At 45.6% G+C, this 21,804-nt stretch overlaps 1 protein-coding gene across 1 annotated transcript; it reads right to left on the bottom strand.

The window, feature by feature from the left end:
• Nucleotides 1-204: 204 nt before the first annotated feature.
• On the bottom strand, nt 205-2,869 carry DLX2 (distal-less homeobox 2). The gene is made up of 3 exons (XM_039361806.1): nt 2,482-2,869; nt 1,985-2,169; nt 205-888 (listed from the first exon to the last, which is right to left on the bottom strand). The coding sequence occupies exons 1-3, from the start codon at nt 2,867-2,869 to the stop codon at nt 487-489; spliced, it is 975 nt and encodes a 324-aa protein (XP_039217740.1). The 3' UTR covers nt 205-486.
• Nucleotides 2,870-21,804: the final 18,935 nt, after the last annotated feature.

Raw genomic sequence — 21,804 nt, forward strand, 5'->3', positions numbered from 1 at the left:
GGGCGGGTGGTCAGCAAACCCCGGAGGAGAAAAACAATCATTGAGAGCTTTTGACCAAGGGTGTGGACCACAGCTTGGCCCGGATTTCACGCTTGTCAATAAGAACGTTGTCAGCGGCTTTAAGAGTCACCGACTGGGTGAGTCTCATTCTAAGCCGAGGTTTTTTTTGGGGGGGGGGGGAAGAAGGGGAACTAGATTCTGATTGAGTCCAAAAACTTCAGGGGTTATCGCTGAAGTTTCAAGGCGCTTGTCCCGTTTGGCCCCACCAAGTCGGGCGGGCGCCGCGGCTGAGATGTTTTCGGGTGGGGAAGGAATTGCGGACCCTTTCCCAAAGCACCGGGGCTGTGTGTGTGTGTGTGCGTGCGTGTGTGTGTGTGTGTGTGTGCGTGTAGGGGATACACCTCTGCCCACCGGAACAGAAAAAAAAGGCTTCCTTCTCCACCCTGGACAGTCCCTCGGAGAGTAGATGGGTGCACGGGCTGGGGGTTAGAATATAGTCCCTGCGCTGACGGCCGCGCCGTGGTGATGGGCATGGTGAAGGTGGGGGTGATGCTGGTGAGACTGCCCTTGCTGCAGGATCGGGGAGGCTCCTGGCAGGTGGGAAGCCGCCGCGCCGGACGCCTGGTGATACCACGAGTAGTTACCCAGGAAAGCGGCGGCTCCGCTGGGGGTGCCGGGGCTCGAGCCGCCGCTGCCCCCGCCGCCGCCGCCGCCGCCGTTACTCATTCGCTGCGGGTGGGGAGCAAAGTCCCAGGCTAGGGTGGCTGAAGCAGGAGGCGAGGCGCAAGGAGGAGAGGGGCTGCCGACGCGCTGCTGGTCTCCCGGGATTTCCCCGCTTTTCCACATCTTCTTGAACTTGGATCTGCGGTTCTGAAACCAGATCTTCACCTTGCCAAAGAGAAAGAGGGAAAAAGCGGGGATGAGCGGGAGGCATTAACAGCCCAGGCGTTTTCTATCTATTCACAAATACACATAAATGCCCACAACAATTGCCCGTCTCCCCTGCAGGTCGTTCAACTTCCAGGGTTCTCCCACCCCGCCGGCCGTGCTCTGAGTACCGGTATTTAAGGGAGGGTACCAAATTCCCGGGTTTTTTGTTTTTTTTTGCTAGCGGTTCACACGGCCTACCTGATTTGTTGTTTCTGCCAGGCTGGAAGAATTGTCGACCCCAAGATCTGTGGCTAAGAGGTCCCCAAAACAGACTTTTGAGGGCCAGGGAAACTCACAGGTCAGTTGGGAGCAGTCAGAAGAGGTTACAACAGGGCAAGGAGTTTGATCAAGGGACGTTTGATCAGGAAAGGTCTCCTATTATTTTGAATTAGTGAATTCTTTGCATGGCGAAGGGACAATACTGCTGGGATGTTCCCCAAAAATACCTGAGGCCGCCAATGTAGAGAATCTGCCCAGATAAGACAGTGTGAAGAATGATGGCTCTCCAGCATCTTCCAAAGGCATAAATTGAGATTTAGGTCCAAGAACCTGCTTTTCTTGCTGAGTCGGCATGCCTTTCTTTCTGGGTTTTTATTCCTGGCTGACCTCCCCATTTTTAATAAAAAATGTCATGGGACTGGATCCAACTACGGATCAAGAAAGAACTGGAAAGGGGGAGGACAGGTTGTCTGGGCTGAAAGAAAATGTGAGGGTCACATTTAATTTCAAATAAGAGTTGATGAAAGATCCTGGCATTAAGTTGCCCTGATATTAGAGCACTTTTGCCTCCATCAGTCTGCACAAAAAGGGAGATGGGAGATCCCACCTGGTGCTCTTAGCGTTGTCTTCAATCAAGACTCCTAATCTGTTTGTTAACTCCATTGCTGGATTGGCACAATGCCTTGGACCATAAATCGACCACATTAGCTGGACTTGAGCAAGCTGCACTCACACAGAACTAGCCAAGATCAAAACTTGCATCCAACTTGACACGCAAGCATAGGTACTTCACTGATCTGGTTAAGGAAATTGCTCCCTTCTGGTGTCTTCTTACCTGAGTTTGGGTGAGGCCTAGTGAAGCTGCCAACTCAGCTCTCTCAGGCAGTGCCAGATATTGGGTCTTCTGGAAGCGTCTCTGTAGGGCTGCCAACTGAAAACTGGAATAAATGGTTCTCGGCTTTCGCACTTTCTTTGGCTTCCCATTAACTATTCGGATCTCCGGCTCGCCCTCTTCTTTTTCTGTGGCAAGAAAGGAAAATGAGTGAATAATCTGATTCCAGCAATATACGCCCCAGTTTTTTGGGGGAGGGGATGAGCTCTGGAGCCTCCATGAAATACGGTTACAGTGCCTTGCTCTGCAAAGATGGGTCAAAAGATCCCAGTGCCACAATGCCATGCAGGAGCTATTTGGGCAAGCTCTCTCTCCTCCGCCCCCCCATTCCTAACTAAATAATTCAGCCTTAATAAATCAGAAGGAAAAAAAAGGGGAGAACACCACATTTTGTTAGGAACTCCCACCCCCCCCATCTCCTCTGCGCCCAAGAGTCTTACCCGGGTCATTGTTGATTGGGGGCGTCCTTGTCCCATAGGTTGCATAGGAGCTATAGGAGGTGGAATATCCCAGATCATAACTCCCGGCTTTGGTGGAGTAGGGCACTGCGCCGATGCCATTAGGGTGGTACTGGTAAGAGCCCATCTGGGCGTAGGGCGACCCACTGCTTCCGTTGCTACTTGCGCCGCCTCCTCCTCCTCCTCCTCCACCGCTGTGCTGTTGCTGGTTTGTGTAGTAGCTGCTGTCCGTGGCGGTTGACACAGGCAGAGTGGGAGATTCCTGGGGCTTATGCAAGCTGTGGTGCTGCTGCTGCTGCTGCTGGTAACTGCTGGAGGTAATCTGGTTTGAATGCATATCTGAAACAAGGCTGTCAAAGACGCCAGTCATCCTGGTCCTCTATCCCCGCCCCTCTCCCTCCCGCCCTCCCTCCGTCGCTCGCTCGCTCCCACCCTCGCTCGCTCGCTCGCTCGCTCCAAGAGCACAGGATCGCGAGCAGCAGGGAGGGAAACTAACTCGGAGTTTCCTATCCGCCACAGGCCGAGCCGCAAAGTCTTGCCCTCTTTTCCCTTCGTTGGGGGTGGTGGTGGTGGTGGTGGTGGGGGGGGGGTTTCCAAGGAAAAAAAAGAGGCGAGATCACTGGAGATCCCTAGGGCTGGCCGCCGCCGGCACCGCCTGAGTTGCGGGAGGAAGAGGGCAGAAAGTTGCCATCGCCGTCCGGCTCGGCTCCAAACTTTTGCGCTTCTGAAAAGGCAGAGGCGATCCACCCCGGGCAGCAGATCGCACCAATGCTCAGCCCCGGCTCCCCAGCAGCGCCTTTACGATTGTCTGCGGCTCGTGGATGCTGCCAGGTGGGCATTTAACACCAGTCACATGAGCGCGGGCTACGTCACCTAGCAACAGCCAATCGGGGCCTTCCTTCTCGTTGTCTTCTTTCTCTTTTCTTTCCCTCGGCCCTCCCGCCTCCCTGCCTCCTCCTCGCTTCTAATCTTCGGATCCCCGGGGCGGTGGAGGCGCCTCGCAGATGACACGCGCTGGGAAGGGAGGGGAAAGCGGCGCGGGTGGGGGATGGGTGGGGTGGGGGAAATACCGAGAGAGAGAGAGAGGGGGGGGGGACGCTCCGGGGAAAGGGAGGCTTAATTAACCCGAAAAGGAAGCGCATTGTTTTGGCTCCTTTTGCTGAGTTGCGTTTGAAAGCTTGCACGGTTTGGTTTCGAAGAGATGAGCGAGTCAGGTCAGATCCAAGCCCAAGGACTGAAGTTTAGTTTGGAGGAAAGCGGCTCCTTAGCTGAGGATCCCGTTTGCAACCTGGCCGCCGAGATCCCCGGCGAGCTCGCCAGCCGTCGCCCAACCCGTGTTACTCCAGCTTGCACACGTGCGAGGAAAAGGTCGTTGGGACGTCTCTTTTGTCGTGCTGCTTCTCTTAGACCGAGGATGCTAGCCCCAGTGCGTGATAATATGATGAAGTCTCCTAAACTGAACTCAAGGTGCTCGGGAGAAAAGGGGATTGCAAAGCACGACCCTGGGTTTTTTTTTTGCCCGTTTTGGAAACGACCCCCCTCTCTAAGATCTTAGTTTTTTTATTTCCTTTTCGTCAGGCAAACTTCAGTATGGCCGTGAAGACTCTCAGTCTTTCAAGTCGCGGTCGTCCCAAAGGTGTTTTTCAAAAAGCAACAGGACTTTGTTTTTTTTTTTTTAAATAAATTTCCTCTTGAAAACATTTCGCTTCTCGAGAAGAGAAACGTTTTCAAAGGAAAAAAACAAAAACAAAACCCCACACCCAGTTGCTTATTGAAAAAAACACCTTTGGGATAAACTTCAGTAGCTGCGGCTTTGATCCCACTCCTCCCCGCCGAACACCCAGCCCTACCCCGTTTCTTCCCAAACCACAACCTGCAACGCGGCGGGCGGGTGGGTGGGGAAGGCGGGGTTTTAAGCCTTGTGTAGAAGATTGGGGTGATGTTTGGGGAGAGGAAAGGCAAGTGCTTACAAAACGAAAGGAAGATCAGAGTCGCCTACAGTAATCCAGGCTTCACCTACCTGGCGCCCTCCAGAAATCTTGGTTTAGATCTCTCATCATCCCAGGTAACGTGGCCCATCCTCCCGGGGAAGAATAGGGCTTTCAGTCAAACGCTTCTTATGGCGCGCGGGGGTGGGTGGGGGAGTTAGTCGGGGTTTAACGCCCCCCCTCGGTTGTCCCCACTTTAAGGAAACGCTGACTCGAAAGGGTGACTGCTTTCTTGGCCTTACCGTTTAGCGCCACTTAGCGGACGACTGTTGCTACTGAAGACCGGAGGAGACCGGGTAATCGCACCTAGGCGCCAGGCTCTTCAATCACCGAGCCCAGCAAAACAGTAATTAAAAGCCACAACACTGAGCCAGCGCACATCCTCTGAAATCCTCAGAAGAAAGAGACATACCTGTGCGGGAGAACCAACTTGTTGCAACAGCTGCTAACGGAGAAAGCAAGTTAGCCTGTAAGAAATTAAAACAGCATCAAATCTACCTCCCTTTCCCCTCCCCCCCCCCGTCTCTTATCACATCCACCTTTTGTTTAAAAGTGAGTTTGCCACCATCAGCCCTGTGGCAATGCTGGGCATCCTGAAGGATCCTGTAGTGAAGTCAAATGCTTCCCATTGTCAGTGGAAAGAATACTGGTTTGGGTAGGTAGCTTTCTTAGAGGCTTTTTGTTTGATTTTTGGCCACTTCTTTCTCACACAACTCTTTGTAGAAAGAGAATACTATTTGGAAAAGATGGGTGGGAGGGGAATGATGTGGTTTAGAAAGAAATCCCCCCCCCCCCACGGTTGGCTAGGGCAATTGGATGATTTTTCCAGGACCATCTTGCTTTATTGCAAGTTACTGGGAAAGCTAGCAACAAAGCTTGGGAGTTGTTCTTCAGCTGTCACATCCTCTCCTTGGTACAATGTTGATCTTAAAAGCAGGGTTTTGAATTCCTCCTTAATTTTGCTGACTTCCCTGCCCCACTCACCTAACCTGCTTCATACTAGCTGCACTCCCTCCAAGCCAGTATCTCATTTCAGCTTTCCTGACTGCATCTCATCTCCCCAGCTTGTTTTGAGCCAGTTCTTGCTCTTCTTCCCTCCCTGTTGACTCAGACTTGGTCCTCAGGCTCAGGAGACGCCTTTTGACTGCAGATGCAAAGTGCACCAGGAAGTTTGGACTAAACAGCAACCAGAAAAGGTTGATCTGAAGGAGAAAAACATGTTTAGTGACCCCAAAACTTCAGGAAAAGAGTTAACCTACCTGACGCCAATCATTACTTCATTTAGGACCTTTAGATGCAAGAACAAAAAGTTAATTTATAATATTTTTTTATATCAAACTGGAAGGAAAAGTGGCCTAAAATGTTATCTTGGACATAACATAACATAGAGCAACTATTGATGCAGGTTAAAAATGGGAACATTTTAAATGTACAGGAAATATTAAAATAATCTAATAATAACATGAACAGAATGTAATGGCAAGGAAAAACATTTCCTGGTCTATTTCCACAAAAGATCAAGGGAAAAGTGGATAAAGATTGAACCTGGCAATGGCTTACAATTGGAACATTAAAAAAAAGAAACTGAAGGCTTGATTTTGGCTGCACAAGAGCACAACTGAACAATCATAAAATGATTTAAAACGCAAAGAAGCAAAAGAAATAGCAGTCCATATATTCAGCTTGCCCAATATTGCACAAAAGGGTTATAAACAATGACACAACAAGGTCATCAAAATAATTCACTGGAACATCTGTAAAAAATACCATGGAGCAGTAATGAAAAATTAGTGGGAACATATAGCTGAAAAATTAAAATATTGTGGGATTTCTAAATACAGACTGATAAAGGTTTGACTCATAGCACACTAGATACAACTGTAATTGAAAAGAAAAAGTGTGGATAATTGATGTGGTAATACCAGGGGAACAGTAGAATAGAAGATAAAGAATTGCAGAAGATCACAAAATATCAAGATCTGTATTTTAAATTGGAATTATTATGGCATAAAATGGCCATTGAGTGCTTATCAGCACACTCAGTGCAATACTAAAAAAAAAAAATCTTAGAAGGCACTTAGAAAATCTGTGCATTGACAACATTTTCATCTGTCAAGTTAAAAGGCTACATGTTTTGGATCTGCACATATGCTGTACCAACGCATCACAACATCCAGGTTCTTGGGAAGAGTTCAGTATTCAAGGCCACCTAAAGAACTGGCAGCTGTGACTTCACATTTTTGTGTACATAATAATATACATAAGTCTTACCTTGTGGGTGATATTAGGTCTTCTAATATTGCTGCCTGAGTAGGTCTGGGGACACAGTGGTATCTTCTTCAATTATAGTGTCTGGTTCCCATGTCCCACAGTTCATATGATCTGTTGCTATTGCTGAGTAGCTTTTTTTTTTTTTTGGTGCGTGTGGGGGCTATAAACAAGTGTAGCCCTATCATTCAGGCCTTACAAAACAGACATGTAATTGTCCAGGATGGGCTGCAGGTCATTGATGATATGTCTGACTGCGTTTTAGTTGAAGAGTGACAAGCGATATTCTGTTTTCTTTCCTGATTATTTTCTTTAGATCTTTCATAAATACCAGTGAGCCCTCTTTTTTTTTTTTAAAAAAAAAATATTGTTGAGTAGATGCCGTACTTTGAGAAATGTCTGATTTAAATCCTTAACTTGTGAGTCTGACAAGTCTGAACAGATTTGGTTGTTATATGTGGGATGTCAGTAGAAGATGAATTCTTGTGTATTTCGAGCAAAAAGGTACAAGAATCTAGTCTGGTGTTGTTATTTCCTTTCTGTGTATGCCATGGCAGTTTCTAGGAAGCGACCCATTTGCATGATTTAATTCAAACCTAAGTTGATTGTATGGTAAAATTTATTGAATTCCAAGTAGAATTTTGCTAGGATTTTGTCTCCATGTGTCTAGTTTTATTTTTATTTAAAATGCCGTAGTGTTGTTCAGATGGAGAAGTTGTGGAGAATAGGAACTATATGGAAACATGGTCATATTTCAGGTTTAAGGTGTGATGTTTGTATGCAGTCACGTACATATTCATAGGAATGTTAACTGATCTGAAGTCATTTTATTTGCCTCTTGCGGGTAATTACAAAGATATGAAGGCTTAATATATGGGGACAATGAAAAATGAAAATCCTAATGGTTTTTAATTTATCTTTCTGGGATAGGTTTCTATAAAAGGACTCAGCATCTGTGGCAGTTGGAAAGTTGTTTCTTGAGAGATTACCAGTTCAGTTGCCTTTTCTTGGAAAATAATTTATATTCTGTCACTTGTAATAGAAGAGCAACATTCTATTGTCTCTTCTCCCTTGGGCAGTGTCCTGAAGAACAAAGAATTTCAAAGGCAGATTAGAATCCAAAATGTCTGAGTGACAATTCATAAAGATTTTTAATTTTACTTAATTTGTGTTCAGTAGGACAAAGCCCTTTATTTAAGGGCAATTGACCATGGCAGACTAAGCTGTTGCTGGCTTTTCCTTAAGCCAATCCACGTTGCAGTGGTTTGGCAATGGGGTTGGGTTGGTGTTTATTCTGGACTATGGCCACAAGAGGTTCTCATTGGCCATCCCCCTCTATCTTCCACATGGAGAAGGTAATCCCCTTCCCCAGCTAGCTCATGGGTGGGCAGGTCTACCTGTGCCCACCTGCCTTCTCTTTTCAGGGATTGCTGTCCCTTTGCTAGTCTCCTTTCTTTTCTTTTGCTTTTACAGATGGTTATATGCATGGATGTCTTCCCACCACTTTCCTACATTCTCTCCTTTGACACTAGCACAGCCACCTTTTTTCTCTTTTTGCTGTAATGATTAAAGCAAAACAAGAGCATGCCTTCGTTCCCTCATTGCACCAAGAAATTTGGTGGCAACGGGGAAAAAAACGATGTTCTACGTTCACACAAGCAAAGGGATTAGTTGACTGTAGATCCAGCCTTCATGCCATTATGCCTGCACTGTAATTTAAAGGTTGTTTTTACAGCTATATAGGACAGTGGTTGGTATTGCAGGCGAGTGCTGAGAACGTCATTAGACTAGAAGGAAGCAGGTAAATCAACCACTCCGAAGGTCAGGAGAGAAGACAGCTCAGGATAGAAAAAGTACTGTTGAAGGAGAGCTTCAAAACATGACCAGGGGTGCTTTTGCAGTGGGCTGCCTGTGGATAGAAGGCTATGCTGTCTCTTTCTATATTCAAGACATTGTGAATGGCCAGGACAGGCAACAAGGCAAGCACAAGCCCAGTTGTGGCTTACACAAATTAATCAGTTCTGAGCATTTCAAGGATATCTGATATCCCCGAACAATGCCTTTTGTGAATGGCCACACTACTTATTGCATTTATTTATTAGATTTTTAAAGATAAAGATTTCCCTCATCCAGTCATATGCGACTCTAGGGGGTGGTGCTGATCTCCGTTTCTTAGCTGAGGAAGCCAGCATTGTCCAAAGATATTTCCACGGTCATGTGGCCAGCAGGACTGCATGCCGCAGCGCAGCACGTGTGGTGAAACATGGAACGCTGTTACCTTCTCACTGAAGTGGTATCTATTTATCTACTTGCATTTTCATGCTTTTGAACTACTAGATGGGCAAGGAGCTGGGCAAGAATGGGAGCTTCAGATTTTTATCTAGATCTTAGCTTTAGATTATTTTAGCTTTAAATTAGATTTTTATCTCACTTTTATTACTTTATAAGTAACTCATAATTCTCCTTCTTCTTCCTGTTTCCCCCCGCAACAACAATCCTGCGAGGTGGGCTGGGCTGCTGCATTGTATGCTTATATATACTTGGAAAGATTATTGCGAACAAATTATTTAATTAATATTTAACCTTTCCTAAAGATGAGTCTCTAGAACAGTGGTTCTCAACCTGTGGGTCGGGACCCCATTTGGGGTTGAATGACCATTTCACAGGGGTCACCAAACCATGCTGTCCACCATTTTTTTCCCTTTTCCCTAACTGTCCTACTCCCTCTTATTGGTGGCCACACCCACTTGGGGGTCACCACAACATGGGGAACTGTATTATGGGGTCACAGCATTAGAAAGGTTGAGAATCACTGCTCTAGAAGTTATTGCTCTTGAATTTCAGGTACATCCTACGTTTAGATCAGTGGTTCTCAACCTGTGGGTCGGGACCCCATTTGGGGTCGAACGACCATTTCACGGGGGTCGCCAAACAATGCAGTCCGCCATTTTTTTCCCCTTTTCCTTAGCTGTGCTATTCCCTTTTATTCTATTGGCTTTTGAAAGCCAATAGAATAGACTCTCTTGAATAGAGGCTGGAATTGTCCAGGCTGTCTCTGCCCTGCTAAGCCTGCCAAAAGTCCCATTCTGCAAACGGTGCTGCACCAGTTGAGTAGTCCTCGACTTACGACCGGTTGAGTAGTCCTCGACTTATGACCGGTTGGGGGTCGCGGCATTAAAAAGGTTGAGAATCACTGGTTTAGATATGATCTGCAACCCCACGATTGCTTGCTTGATTTCTGTAATCCTATTTTAGGCACTGGCTACATGTATCCTCTGTATAAGTCACTGACGCAGGCAGTATAATCTATTAGTAGAGGAAGGAAAGGCAATACTTATGCAAATCGCTAATCTTGGGGAAGAAAATGGGTCACGTGCCATCCATTTTGAAGTAGTGATTCTAATTATTCTTGAGATACTAAACTACACACTGCAAATCTAGTGTACAGTTACTGAAAGGTCAGTGGATTATTCTGGCAATTCATTGTGCTGTTTGTTTGTCATTTAAAGGCAAGCAGGAATAAAATGGAGTGAGGTGTTGTGCCTAGGGTCAATTATATATTTTTTTCTGTTACTGCTCAGCACTTTTTGACTCAAACCGAATGTTGACTAAACATAGGCTTATGATTGCTTGTTGTGAGTGGTGTGCTTTCTTGCTACAGCAATTTGGAGCAGTTCAAAAATATTTGAAAGAATGTGAGCAGAAAATAGTTCCTTTAGACTGCAAAAGAAATGGTAAAAATCTTTAGGTTAGATTTGAACTGGGTGTAAAAAACAGATCCAGTTCTGAATTTCTGAATACTCAGCATTAATGCTGAATACAGAAAAGAAAGACGTGAGGGGTTTTTTTTTGTTTTTTTTTTTTACATTTCCAGGAACTCAGTATTGCCAGGAGAAAAAGGGGCCTACCGGCAGTTTTTCCAGATACATTTCATATTCTTCAAAAATACTCTACCTTTGAACCAAAATAATTTGACCCGTTTGGAATTTAGACTGATTCATTCTGTCTGGGGCAAGTTTATTTTATTTTCAGTATGTGAATTTTTTTTTTTTAAGTGCTGATATCACCACCACAACGGCAATTAGCTAGCAAGAAAGCTGCCAACATCTTTCAGTCTCTTTACCCGCCTCTCCACCTCCACTGACTATTCACCACCAAGAAAGCAATCAGTATTCATTCAAAGCAACATCCAGGCAGGCTGGCTAAGTTGTTTACAAGCCAGCTGCTCATGAGTCATACATGTGTGTTTAGGAGCCTGTATCTAGCATCCTTCACCAGGGCATAATACTTGGCATCAGTTGTTTTTACACTGCTAGTGTGTGTGTGTGTGTGTATGTGTGTGTGTGGTTCCTTCACTATTTATTGCATAGTTAATCTAGTCTGGACTAGTAATCCATTAGTGGCATTGCCTGGAAGAAATCTGGAGGGTGGTCTGTTGTGATGGGAAGATAATCTTAGCAAGTTATTGAGAAAAACAAAAACAAAGATAAGAGGAGTGTTGAACAGGGAACAAGTTCATCCATCTGTGGTCAGTATTTGGTAAAGTAGCAACACAATAAGGTTTGCAATTTCGTCCAGGCGCTTTTAGTTATTGAATGGCTTTGAAACAAATAAGAATAAAATGATATTTGCAAAGAGTAGAGCAGATGATATCCGCCATTACTGCGCCGGAGCTGAAGATGGGTGGGGACTGGAGCCGGGCTGACGGCGGCGTTCGGGCCTGTCAACGAGTTCGGAAGGGAGCCCGGGCTCGGGCGGAGCGGGCGGAGGAGCTTCCGGGTAGCTTCCCGGGCGGAGGAAAACTTCTCGGCCTTCGCCAAGGAGGGGGGCGGGGCGTGCCTCGTCCGGGGCTTTTCCAGCTGCCGCTGCCCCGCCTTTCCCTGCCCAGCCCAGCGTTTTTACCCTCATGGCTTTGTTTCCACTGAAGCTTGGTCTGGTTAGCCAGTTTTCTAACTGGGTTTGTGCAGGGCTTTTGTCTGTCGCCTCGGCCGCTTTGCTGTGCCTGGAGGCCGCCACCGCCTCGTCCCCGCTGCCCGGCATATCCCGCGTCCCGCATGGCGGCGACCCACAGCCTGACTTTCTGCCACTGGAGAGTGTCGGCCTGCTCCACCAGCAGCCACGCCCCCCCCCGTGGCGGCGGGCCTCGCCGCAGCAGCCCGCCTGGGCAATCCGGCCCAGCGCTCAGCCAACCCTCGCTGCCCCGTGTGTGGCTTCCTTTTCCTTTTCCGCTATCATTGCCGCCGCCGCCTCGTCGTTTTCCTCAGGCTCTGCGGCGGGGCCTTCTCCAGTGACCTAGGTTCCCCGCATGACTTCGCCCGTTGCCTTGGCGGCAATTGCCACCGTTGCGGTGACAGCCAGCAACAACTTGGAGAAGTTGATCCAGCTCTTTGAGGAGCATAAGGCCAAGTACGGTCTGCCCCAAGACAAGTACCTAATGATCATCTAGCCGGTCACATTGGACCAGCCTGGGACACAGAGGGGCAATACTACTTTTTAGAGAATGTTTGTTGTGGGTGTGAGTATGCATGTAGATGAATGGTGGCCCTGTTATATATAAATTTTAGGGCGTATGAATGCGAAAATTTTTACTTTCTATGTATATAATTTGAGTGTGAATGTGTATTGGGTGTTTGGGGTATGAGAATGGTGGAGTCGGGAGTGGAGCCTGGTACCCCCTCTGCTGAGTGCAATAGCAAAAGTAGGGGGGGCAGGACTTACCCTTGGGCTTGGTTTGTATGGAAAGCGAGTCCGGTCAGGAAGGGAGAAGGCTGGTGAGGGTGGGGGTATTCCAGGGAAGGGAGAAAGTCGGAGCATCCCGGTCATGACTGGGATGGGCAGATATGGCGGGAGCCGAGGGGCAGGCCATCTTTGGGGAACGAGGACTCGCTATGTTAGAGTGATTCCTTGTTCCGGCCCCTCAAAAAGCTCATCCTGTAGTACTGGTGACAGGGGAGTACAGGGCCCTAATTGTAGGCTGCTGTTGCTTAATGCCAGGTCCGTTGTCAGCAAAGCCCCCCTTGTCTGTGATTTAATATTGGACAGCGGGGCGGACCTGGCATGTATAACCGAAACCTGGCTGGGCCCTGAGGGGGGTGTTTCCCTCTTGGAGATGTGCCCGGACGGGTTTGTGGTGCTTCATCAGCCTCGACATCAGGGCAGGGGTGGGGGAGTGGCAGTCATCGCTCGGAAGTCCTTGAGCCCTTGTGGGATTCCTGCCCCGGAGGTTGTTGGGTGTGAGTCCCTCCTATTGAAGTTGGGTTCACGGGTTCAGTTGGGCTTGCTGCTGACGTACCTACCTCCCAGCTGCGTTGCAACAGCCCTGCCTGCGTTGCTGGAGTCAGTAGCCGGGTTGACGGTGGAGTTCCCCAGACTTATAGTACTGGGGGACTTTAACTTGCCATCACTCGGCGATCGCTCAGAGGCGGCACAGGAGTTCATGGCTTCCATGGCAACCATGGACCTGACTCAGGTAATTCAGGATCCAACTCATAGGGGTAGTCACACACTCGACCTTGTGTTTCTCTCGGGGCAATGGAGACATGATCTGGAATTAAGGGGAATAGAGATCTCGCCCTTGTCATGGACAGATCATTTCCTATTGAGGCTGGACTTCAGAGCATCACTCCCCCATCGCAGGGAGAGGGAGCCGACTAGGTGGTTCCGCCCCAGGTGCCTAATGGACCCAGATCGGTTCCAGGAGGAGCTTGGGGAAATACCTGACTCCCTTGTCCACAACTCGTCCGGGTCCCTGGTTGCGGCCTGGAATGAGGCGGCGTCCGGGGCCCTGGATCGAATTGCGCCTTTGCAACCTCTCTGTGGTGGTGGTCCCCGGAGGGCGCCTTGGTTTACTGAGGAGTTCCGGGAGATGAAGCGCCACAAGAGATGTCTAGAGCGACGTTGGAGGGCCAGTAACTCTGAATCTGACCGATCACTATTAAGAGCCTATCTTAGGACTTATTTAGTGGCTATAAGGGCGGCAAAGCGTGTTCACTTTTCCTCACTTATTGCGTCCGCAGAATCTCGCCCGGCCGCCTTGTTTAGAGTGACCCGCTCCCTTCTTAAAGTGGAAGAGGCGGAGGAACCCTTGCAGGGGAGAGCTGAGGAGTTTGTTCAGTTTCTGTCGGACAAAATCGCTCAGATTCAGAGAGACCTGGACTCCGACTGGGCAGTGCCAGCCGAGTTGCCAGGGGCTGGTCTTAGTCATGTTATCTGGAGCGAGTTTGAGCCTGTGACCCCTGATGAAGTGGACAAGGCCATGAGGGCAATGAATGCCGCCACCTGTTTATTGGACCCGTGCCCCTCCTGGCTGGTTTCTGCCAGTAGGGAGGTGACACGAGGCTGGCTCCAGGCGATAATCAACACCTCCTTGATGGAGGGGTCTTTCCCGCAACCTTTAAAGGAAGCGGTGGTGAGGCCCCTCCTCAAGAAGCCTTCCCTGGACCCAGCTGTTTTGAAGAACTTTCGTCCCGTCTCCAACCTCCCCTTTGTGGGGAAGGTTGTAGAGAAGATGGTGGCATCTCAACTCTTGCGATCCTTGGATGAAACCAATTATCTGGACCCTTTTCAATCTGGTTTCAGGCCCGGCTACAGCACTGAGACTGCTTTGGTCGCACTGACCGATGACCTCTGGTGAGCCCGGGATAGGGGTTATTCCTCTATTCTGGTGCTTCTTGACCTCTCAGCGGCTTTCGATACCATTGACCATGGTATCCTTCTGTGTCGTCTCGGAGAGGTGGGGGTGGGCGGCACCGTATTGCGGTGGTTCTCCTACCTCTCTGACAGGTCGCAGTCGGTGTTGGCGGGCGGACAGAGATTGACCCCTAGGCGCCTCGATTATGGGGTGCCTCAGGGCTCGGTCCTGTCCCCCCTCCTTTTTAACATCTACATGAAACCGCTGGGTGAGATCATTCGGTGACACGGGGTGAGGTATCATCAGTACGCGGATGATACCCAATTGTATATCTCCACCCCGTGTCCTTTCAGTGAAGCAGTCGACGTGATGTGCCGGTGCCTGGAAGATGTGAGGGTCTGGATGGGGGTGAACAGGCTTAGACTCAACCCTGACAAGACCGAGTGGCTCTGGGTCTTGCCTCCCAAAGGCCAACTGGATGGTCCATCTTTAGTCCTGGGGGGGGGCAAATTTACCTCCCTCAGTGCAGGCACGCAACTTGGGTGTCCTCCTGGACTCACAGCTAAATCTGGAACAACATCTATCGGCTGTGGCCAGGGGGACCTTTGCACAGGTTCGCCTAGTGCACCAGTTGCGGCCTTATTTGGACCGGGAGGCTTTACTCACAGTCACTCATGCCCTTGTCACCTCAAGACTGGATTACTGTAACGCGCTCTACATGGGGCTACCCTTGAAGGGCGTTCGGAGGCTGCAGTTGGTTCAGAACGCAGCTGCGAGAGTGATTGTGGGCGCGCCAAGGTACACCCACATGTCACCTATCCTCCGTGAGCTGCACTGGCTTCCTGTGGGTCTCCGGACGCAATTCAAGGTGTTGGTTATCACCTTCAAAGCCCTTCATGGCATAGGGCCAGGTTACTTACAGGACCGCATTCTGCCGCACAGCTCCCAGAGACCGGTGAGGTCCCATAGATTGGGCCTCCTTCGGGTCCCGTCGGCCAGACAATGTTGGCTGGCGGGCCCCCGGGGAAGGGCCTTTTCTGTGGTGGCTCCGACCTGGTGGAATCAACTTCCCCCCGAGGTTCGAACTACTCCCACCCTGCCGGCCTTTAAGAAAGCCGTTAAAACTCTCCTGTTCCGGCAGGCCTGGGCCTGATGTCCCCGGGGGGCCCGGATATGATCGGACTCGCGGTATGACTGTATCATTTTATTGTTTTACGACTGTTTTAACTTTGTACGCCGCCCTGAGTCCTTCGGGATTGGGTGGCATATAAATATTTGTAAATAAATAAATAAATAAATGTGTCTGAAAATTTCACGAGAAAGAAGAAAGAAATCAAGATCAGGAGAAAGAAAATAAAATTTGGGCAATAAATTAAAAATGGTCCTGTTATCAACCCTCTAGAGTAGTGTTTCTCAACCCTAGCAACTTCAAAATATGTGGATTTCAACGCCATCAATTCTTCAGCCAACATGTTTTGAAGGTGGCAAGGTTGAGAAATTCTACTCTAGAAACATAGCTCAATAACTCAACACCGATTTCTTAAATCCCTGGTATGTCCGAGTATTTTTAATGGAATAATAGCAGAGAGTGAAATGGAAAGCCGTGGGATGTATAGTTCCTCCCTCTCTCCTACAGTACCTCATCCCCACGAGATAAAACAGAAGCTGACACTGTATTAGTTTTTGTGGGAATTGATGGGTAAATCTGGGATAAATTAAGAATATGTTGGTGTTGAGATAAGTGGAACTCCAGTTCCATAGAATCATAGAGTGCCCACTGGTTCAAGCTCTGCTTTTAAACCATCCATAAATGGCGATCTCCGGTTTCGAAGTAATCAAACTAACCACCAGGAGTCACTGTTGGCTCATGTAATCAAATCCGGCATGACATTTATCCAAAGGAACAAAGTGTTTCCTGTGAATTCCTAGACAGGAATTTCTTATGTGCTCTGATTACCATCTAGTCTACAGTACTGTCTCTTGTGATAGCATCTAATAATGGAAGGAACATATCTTTCAAAGATTCTCACACCCTCTCTCCCTCCACAATTCAGTGGATGTGTGTGTGTGTGGGGGAAAATAATTTTGAATGAAATTATTATTATTTGCATGCAGCTGGCGTGGAAGTTTGCCCGACAGCGAAACTTTGCTATTTCAGTTCCTTGGGTAGTTCAAAGCCTGGGATGTCTACGAAAATTTCTTTTTAGTCTTTTATACTTTATATTCAAACTGCAGAGGGGAAGAATAAGAATAAAGCCAATGTCTTGTGATTTGGAGGTATTATTATTAATAATAATATATATTAATTATGTATTGGTCAGATGTAAAGGTAGACCTACAGTATGAGGTTTAAATCAGATCTACTTATTAAATTGGGTTTAACTTAAAGGTAAATTAAAAGTAATCTGTTCACTGACAAAGTTTCAACTTTAATTTGTTTCAAGTCAATATCCATATTAAACTCCAAATGTAAATTTTGCCACCTTGTTTGACAACTTCTTAAAAATAATTCAATCTCTTACGGGCAACCAAATTTTGTTTTATTGGGCCAATTTCATTCCACATAGAAAGCTGACATTTCGACTCATTAAACTAAATGGGTATGCCAGTGGTAAATATCCCAAAAGATTAATAAAATGCATTCTTGTAATTTAAAGCCACACAGTGCATGGTAACATTAATAGTATTAACTTACCTTGAACAAAATCCTAGTCTTTTAGATACACTAAAAATTGAAGGGGTTTTTTTTTCAACTACAAAGGTAAACCTTGTAGGGTAGGCAAGGCGGGTTGTATGACGTGTGAGTTCCAGCACCTTTTTTTTTTTTTTTTAACAAAAAAAGCACTGTGAATACCCAAAACTGAAATAGCTACTTCTGAAGTGGGGTAATTAGTGCAAACAGCTATTCAATTATTATAAAAGAGAAAAAAAAGCTTGGTCAATATAGTCAGAAGCAGCCAGTTTGCACCACTTCGGCAGAACCGGTAGCTAATTTTTTGTTGCCTAAGGCCAGAATGGACTTCTGGAAGCCGTATCCACATAGAGAACCAGTTGTTCACATATTTGAATCCCACCACTGAGAAGCAGCATATGGAAATTGGGGAATTAATACTCAGTTTAAGCTCAGTTTTCTAAACTTCACACTGCTGTGGCCTTTTGCCTAGCAAAACAACATACAACGATCTATCCAGATATTTTAATCATATTAATTTTGTACCTAGGAAATGTGGGTGTATAAAGTGTGTCTGATCTTGTCTCGACTACCTTGCCTCATTTAGGATGTCTTAACTATGGAGCCTCCAGTGAAAGGGAAGAAACTTCATGAGGCAGCGCACGGGTGTGTGTGTGAGCGCGCGCGCGCACACACACACACACACACACTTTTCTTCTTCAGGCTGAACAAATCCAATTCCTTCAACTGTTTCTCATAGGACTTGCTTTCCAGTCCTCTTTCATTTTGGTAGCCTGCACTCCCCCCCCCTCCAGTTTTATCCAGTTTGTCAATTTTGTTTTCAGACTGTGGTGTCATAACACTTCAAATGAATCCTGACCAAGGCAGAAGAAAGTGGGACAATTATTTCCCACGATCTGGACTCTATATTCTGTCTTGTTAATGCACTCCAAAATGGCATTCGCCTCTTGATTATTTGTTTATTATTTTTACCAACAGCTCAAGGTGGCAAACATATAAACACAATATCCTCCTCCTATTTTCCCCCACAACAATCTTGTGAGGTGGATTGGGCTGAGAGAGAACTACTGATGCCAAAATCACCTAGCTCTTTCATGGCTATGGCGGGACTTGAACTCACAGTTTCCCGCTTTCTAGCCTGGTGCCTTAATTGTTAGACCAAACTTCTCAGCAGCTGGATCACATTTAACTTGTGGGTGAGAAGGACATCCAGAGCCTTTTCATGTAAACTACTGCCAAGCCGGTCTCCTCATCCTCTACTTGTGCCTTACATTTTCCCTGTATAGAATGTTACATTTCTTCCTGTTTGTTTTAGTTCACTGTTGTCATCCCTCCAGAGTAGGCAAGACAGGAAACATGATTACATGAGTTAATTCTACTTTACTGTAAGGTTACATTAACAGCCTTCTCGCTGCCATCTTGAATTGCTTTATCCATTAGGATGGGTCCTTTCTAAGTTTGTTCCTTTGACCCTTTTAAGCCATATGGGGCTCCCTCTTCTCTTGTCTGCTTGTCTCCTACGCAACATCGCTTCCTTTTGTCTCCCTCCTTACATTCTATTACAATAATTTAGATCTGTCTAGAATCTGAGTAATACCACTGTATGTACTGTAGTATACAGTGTACAGCTGAGGAAAATGTCACCCAGCTTGAGACAATAATCTACTAAAGACTACTTTATTCATCTTCAGCTAATTGCCACTGGTCAAAATGCAGTCTGCGGGATCCAGGCCTATAGGTGGCCTAAATGGAATGGAATAGAGTAGAGTAGAGTGGAGTAGAGCAGAGCTGGAAGGGACCTTCTAGTCTAGCCCTCTGCTCAAGCAGGAGAACCTATACCATTTCAGACAGGTGATTGTCTAGACTCTAGTCTCTTCTTAAAAATTCCCAGTGATGAAGCACCCACAATTTCTGGAGGCAAGCTGTTCCACTGGTTGATTGTCCTCACTGTCAGAAGTTTCTCTTTAATTCCAGGTCGCTTCTCTCCTTGATCAGTTTCCAACCATTGTTTCTCGTCCTTCCCTCTGGTGCTTTGGTGAACAACGTGACCCTCTCTTCCTTGTGGCAGCCCCTCAGATACTGGAATATTGCTTTCATGTCTCCCCTATTTCTTCTTTTCTTTAGACTAGCCAAACCTAAGTCCCGCAGCCGTTCTTTGTATGTTTTAGTCTCCAGGCCTTTGATCATCTTAGTTGCTCTTCTCTGAATTTTTTTCCAAACTCTCAACATCTTTTTTGTGATATAGTGACCAAAATTGGCTGCAGTATTCCAGGTGTGCTCTTACTAGGGTTTTATAAAGCGGTACTAATACTTTGTGTAATCTTGATTCTATGTCTCTGTTTATACAACCCAGGATTGTATTAACTTTTTTGGTTGCTGCTGCACACTGCTGGCTCATAGCCAAATGATCGTCCACTAGGACTCCAAGGTCCCTCTCACAGTTACTGTTATTAAGCCAGGTCTCACCCAATCTGTACTTGTACCTTTGACTTTTTCCTGCCTAAATGTAAACCTTTTCTCCACACTGAAACTCATTTTGTTGGATAGGGCCCATTGTTCAAGTTTGTCTCGTTCTTTTTGGATCCTGAGTTTGTCTTCTGGGGTGTTGGCTACTCCTGTCAGTTTGGTGTCATCTACAAATTTGATGAGTTCCCCTTCTAGAGCTTTGGGTATAATCTCTATATCTGCTCCAGCAGTTGCTGCTGAGTTATTACATATATGCGAAGTAATTGTGCTTATATTAAATGGAGTTTCTGTTAACTCAAAGTGAATTTTTGTATTTTTGTATGTTTCTTCAGCCCCTTCTTTATCCTAACTCTACCCAGTTTTTGACATGTGGTCCAAAGAATTAGGCTTTTATATATGGGCTGCAAAAATCTGGATGACCTCTAGAGAGCAGAGTCTTTTTGCTGCTATGGGCAGCCAGGTTTTTATGGACAGATACAGTTGTGCTAGCTAGTATGTCAATCGTTCAAATACAATCCCTAACATGAAAAACTTTTTTTGGCTTTTTTTTTTAATAAACCTTCTAAAACATTATAATTAATATTCCTTTAAAAAAAAACATAGTACCAGTTTGCGGTATTGTATGTAAATTTAAATAGCAACATAACGATGATATTATTACCATATAGAGTGCTATAAAAAATAAACTATTGTAAAAGCTGAAAAGTTTTAGAAGTATCATTGCGTAATAGATGATTGAGCATAATGATTTTATTATGAGTTCATATTTTTTTAAAAAAATGTATTACCAATCATTTAAAAATAAGAATTACTCCAATATGTCAATTTCTCATGAGAAGAAAAAGCCAACAAGACCGAGAAATATCTAGCTGCTTTCAGGGCAGGAAAAGCAACCAAATTCCTACTATAATTAGTACCAAGAATTTGCCATGACTTCAAAGGTATTTGCTTAGCTCACAATGGTGCATATTCAGTATTGTTTCCATTCCAGTGCATAACTGAGGTTAATGGATAAGCCCAATCAGATTATTTAACATCAGGAAAATTAAAACCACCATCATCACAATGAAGACACAACTAAGAAGGAGATCTTAAGTATATGCTCCTTCTATAAAAACTTAACCATTAATTTATCAATCAATTTAAAATATTTATGTGGAACCAACATAGGCATTGTTCTCAGATGTGTATCGGACTTGATACAAAATTCATCATCACATTAATTCTTACCCACAAATTAAGGGTATTTTAATCTGTCTCTTAGTACATTCCTTCTTCTGGATGATACATTTTGAAATGTTTAGATTGATTAAATTGGATGTTTTTCTAGGGATAATAGTCCCCAGGTATTTAATAACTTTCGGACATTATGCAAAACTGTTTTTTCTCTAGTTTTTTGGAACCTTCTTGGCAGTTGGAATAGTATTTCATTATTATATATTAGATAGTTACTATATAATTGTACAGCTTCTACAAATTCAGGTAATGATTGTTGTTAGTCATTAAAAACTCATTGTTTTCTATATATAATTAGTATATACAGAGATGTAACAGCTATAGAAATAAATAAACTCTATAGAAATCTAAGGTTCTGCAATACATGAATTCCTGATATTTATTATAAATCACTTTGAGATTTTTAAATTAAAAGGCAGGCCATAGATATTATAAACAAAAAAACAAACACGTGTACTACTGAAGTAAGAATTTAGCAGGCCGATTAGAAAAAAAAATCAACCCTGTTGGCATACTGTTTTCAAAGGTTCAAAACTGATTTCTTTGCTCCAGCAAGCTTTAATAATTGTAACTGAAGAGTTATTTTTCTTCCGTTCAATCACATCTGATTCTCAGAGACTGCCTGGACAAGTCACTGCACTTTTCTTGGCAAGGTTTTTCAGAACTTGTCTACCCTTACATCCTTCCCAGGGCTAAGAGGGAGTGATTAGCCTAAGGTCACTCAGCTGGCTTTGTGTTTAAGATGGGATTAGAACTCACAGGCTCCCAGTTTTACCCTGATGCTGTAACCACTACACCAAACTGATTCTCTAATTTGAGATAAGTTTATTTACAGGCTTTTTTTGTCATAAAATGCCCAGAACGGAGTTCCGGCACCTTTTTTGAATGGAACCTTGTAGGGTAGGCAAGGTGGGTTGTATGACGTGTGTGAGTTCCGACACTTTTTTTTTTTTTTTACAAAAAAAGCATTGTTTATTTATATTTTTGAACTTTGATGACATGAATAAACAGATTAATTCAACCTT

Source organism: Crotalus tigris, unplaced genomic scaffold (assembly GCF_016545835.1).
Source record: "Crotalus tigris isolate CLP2741 ecotype Arizona unplaced genomic scaffold, ASM1654583v1 scf7180000019363.1367679, whole genome shotgun sequence".
Lineage (NCBI taxonomy): Eukaryota > Metazoa > Chordata > Lepidosauria > Squamata > Viperidae > Crotalus > Crotalus tigris.

What these genes read in the sequence shown, in the direction of transcription:
- DLX2 (XM_039361806.1), bottom strand. Translation starts at nt 2,869, where the DNA reads ATGACTGGCGTCTTTGACAGCCTTGTTTCAGATATGCATTCAAACCAG. An exon ending in CCCAATCAACAATGACCCGG is followed by an intron (nt 2,170 to 2,481) that starts GTAAGACTCTTG and finishes TTCTTGCCACAG; the next exon opens with AAAAAGAAGAGGGCGAGCCG. An exon ending in TAGGCCTCACCCAAACTCAG is followed by an intron (nt 889 to 1,984) that starts GTAAGAAGACAC and finishes CTCTTTGGCAAG; the next exon opens with GTGAAGATCTGGTTTCAGAA.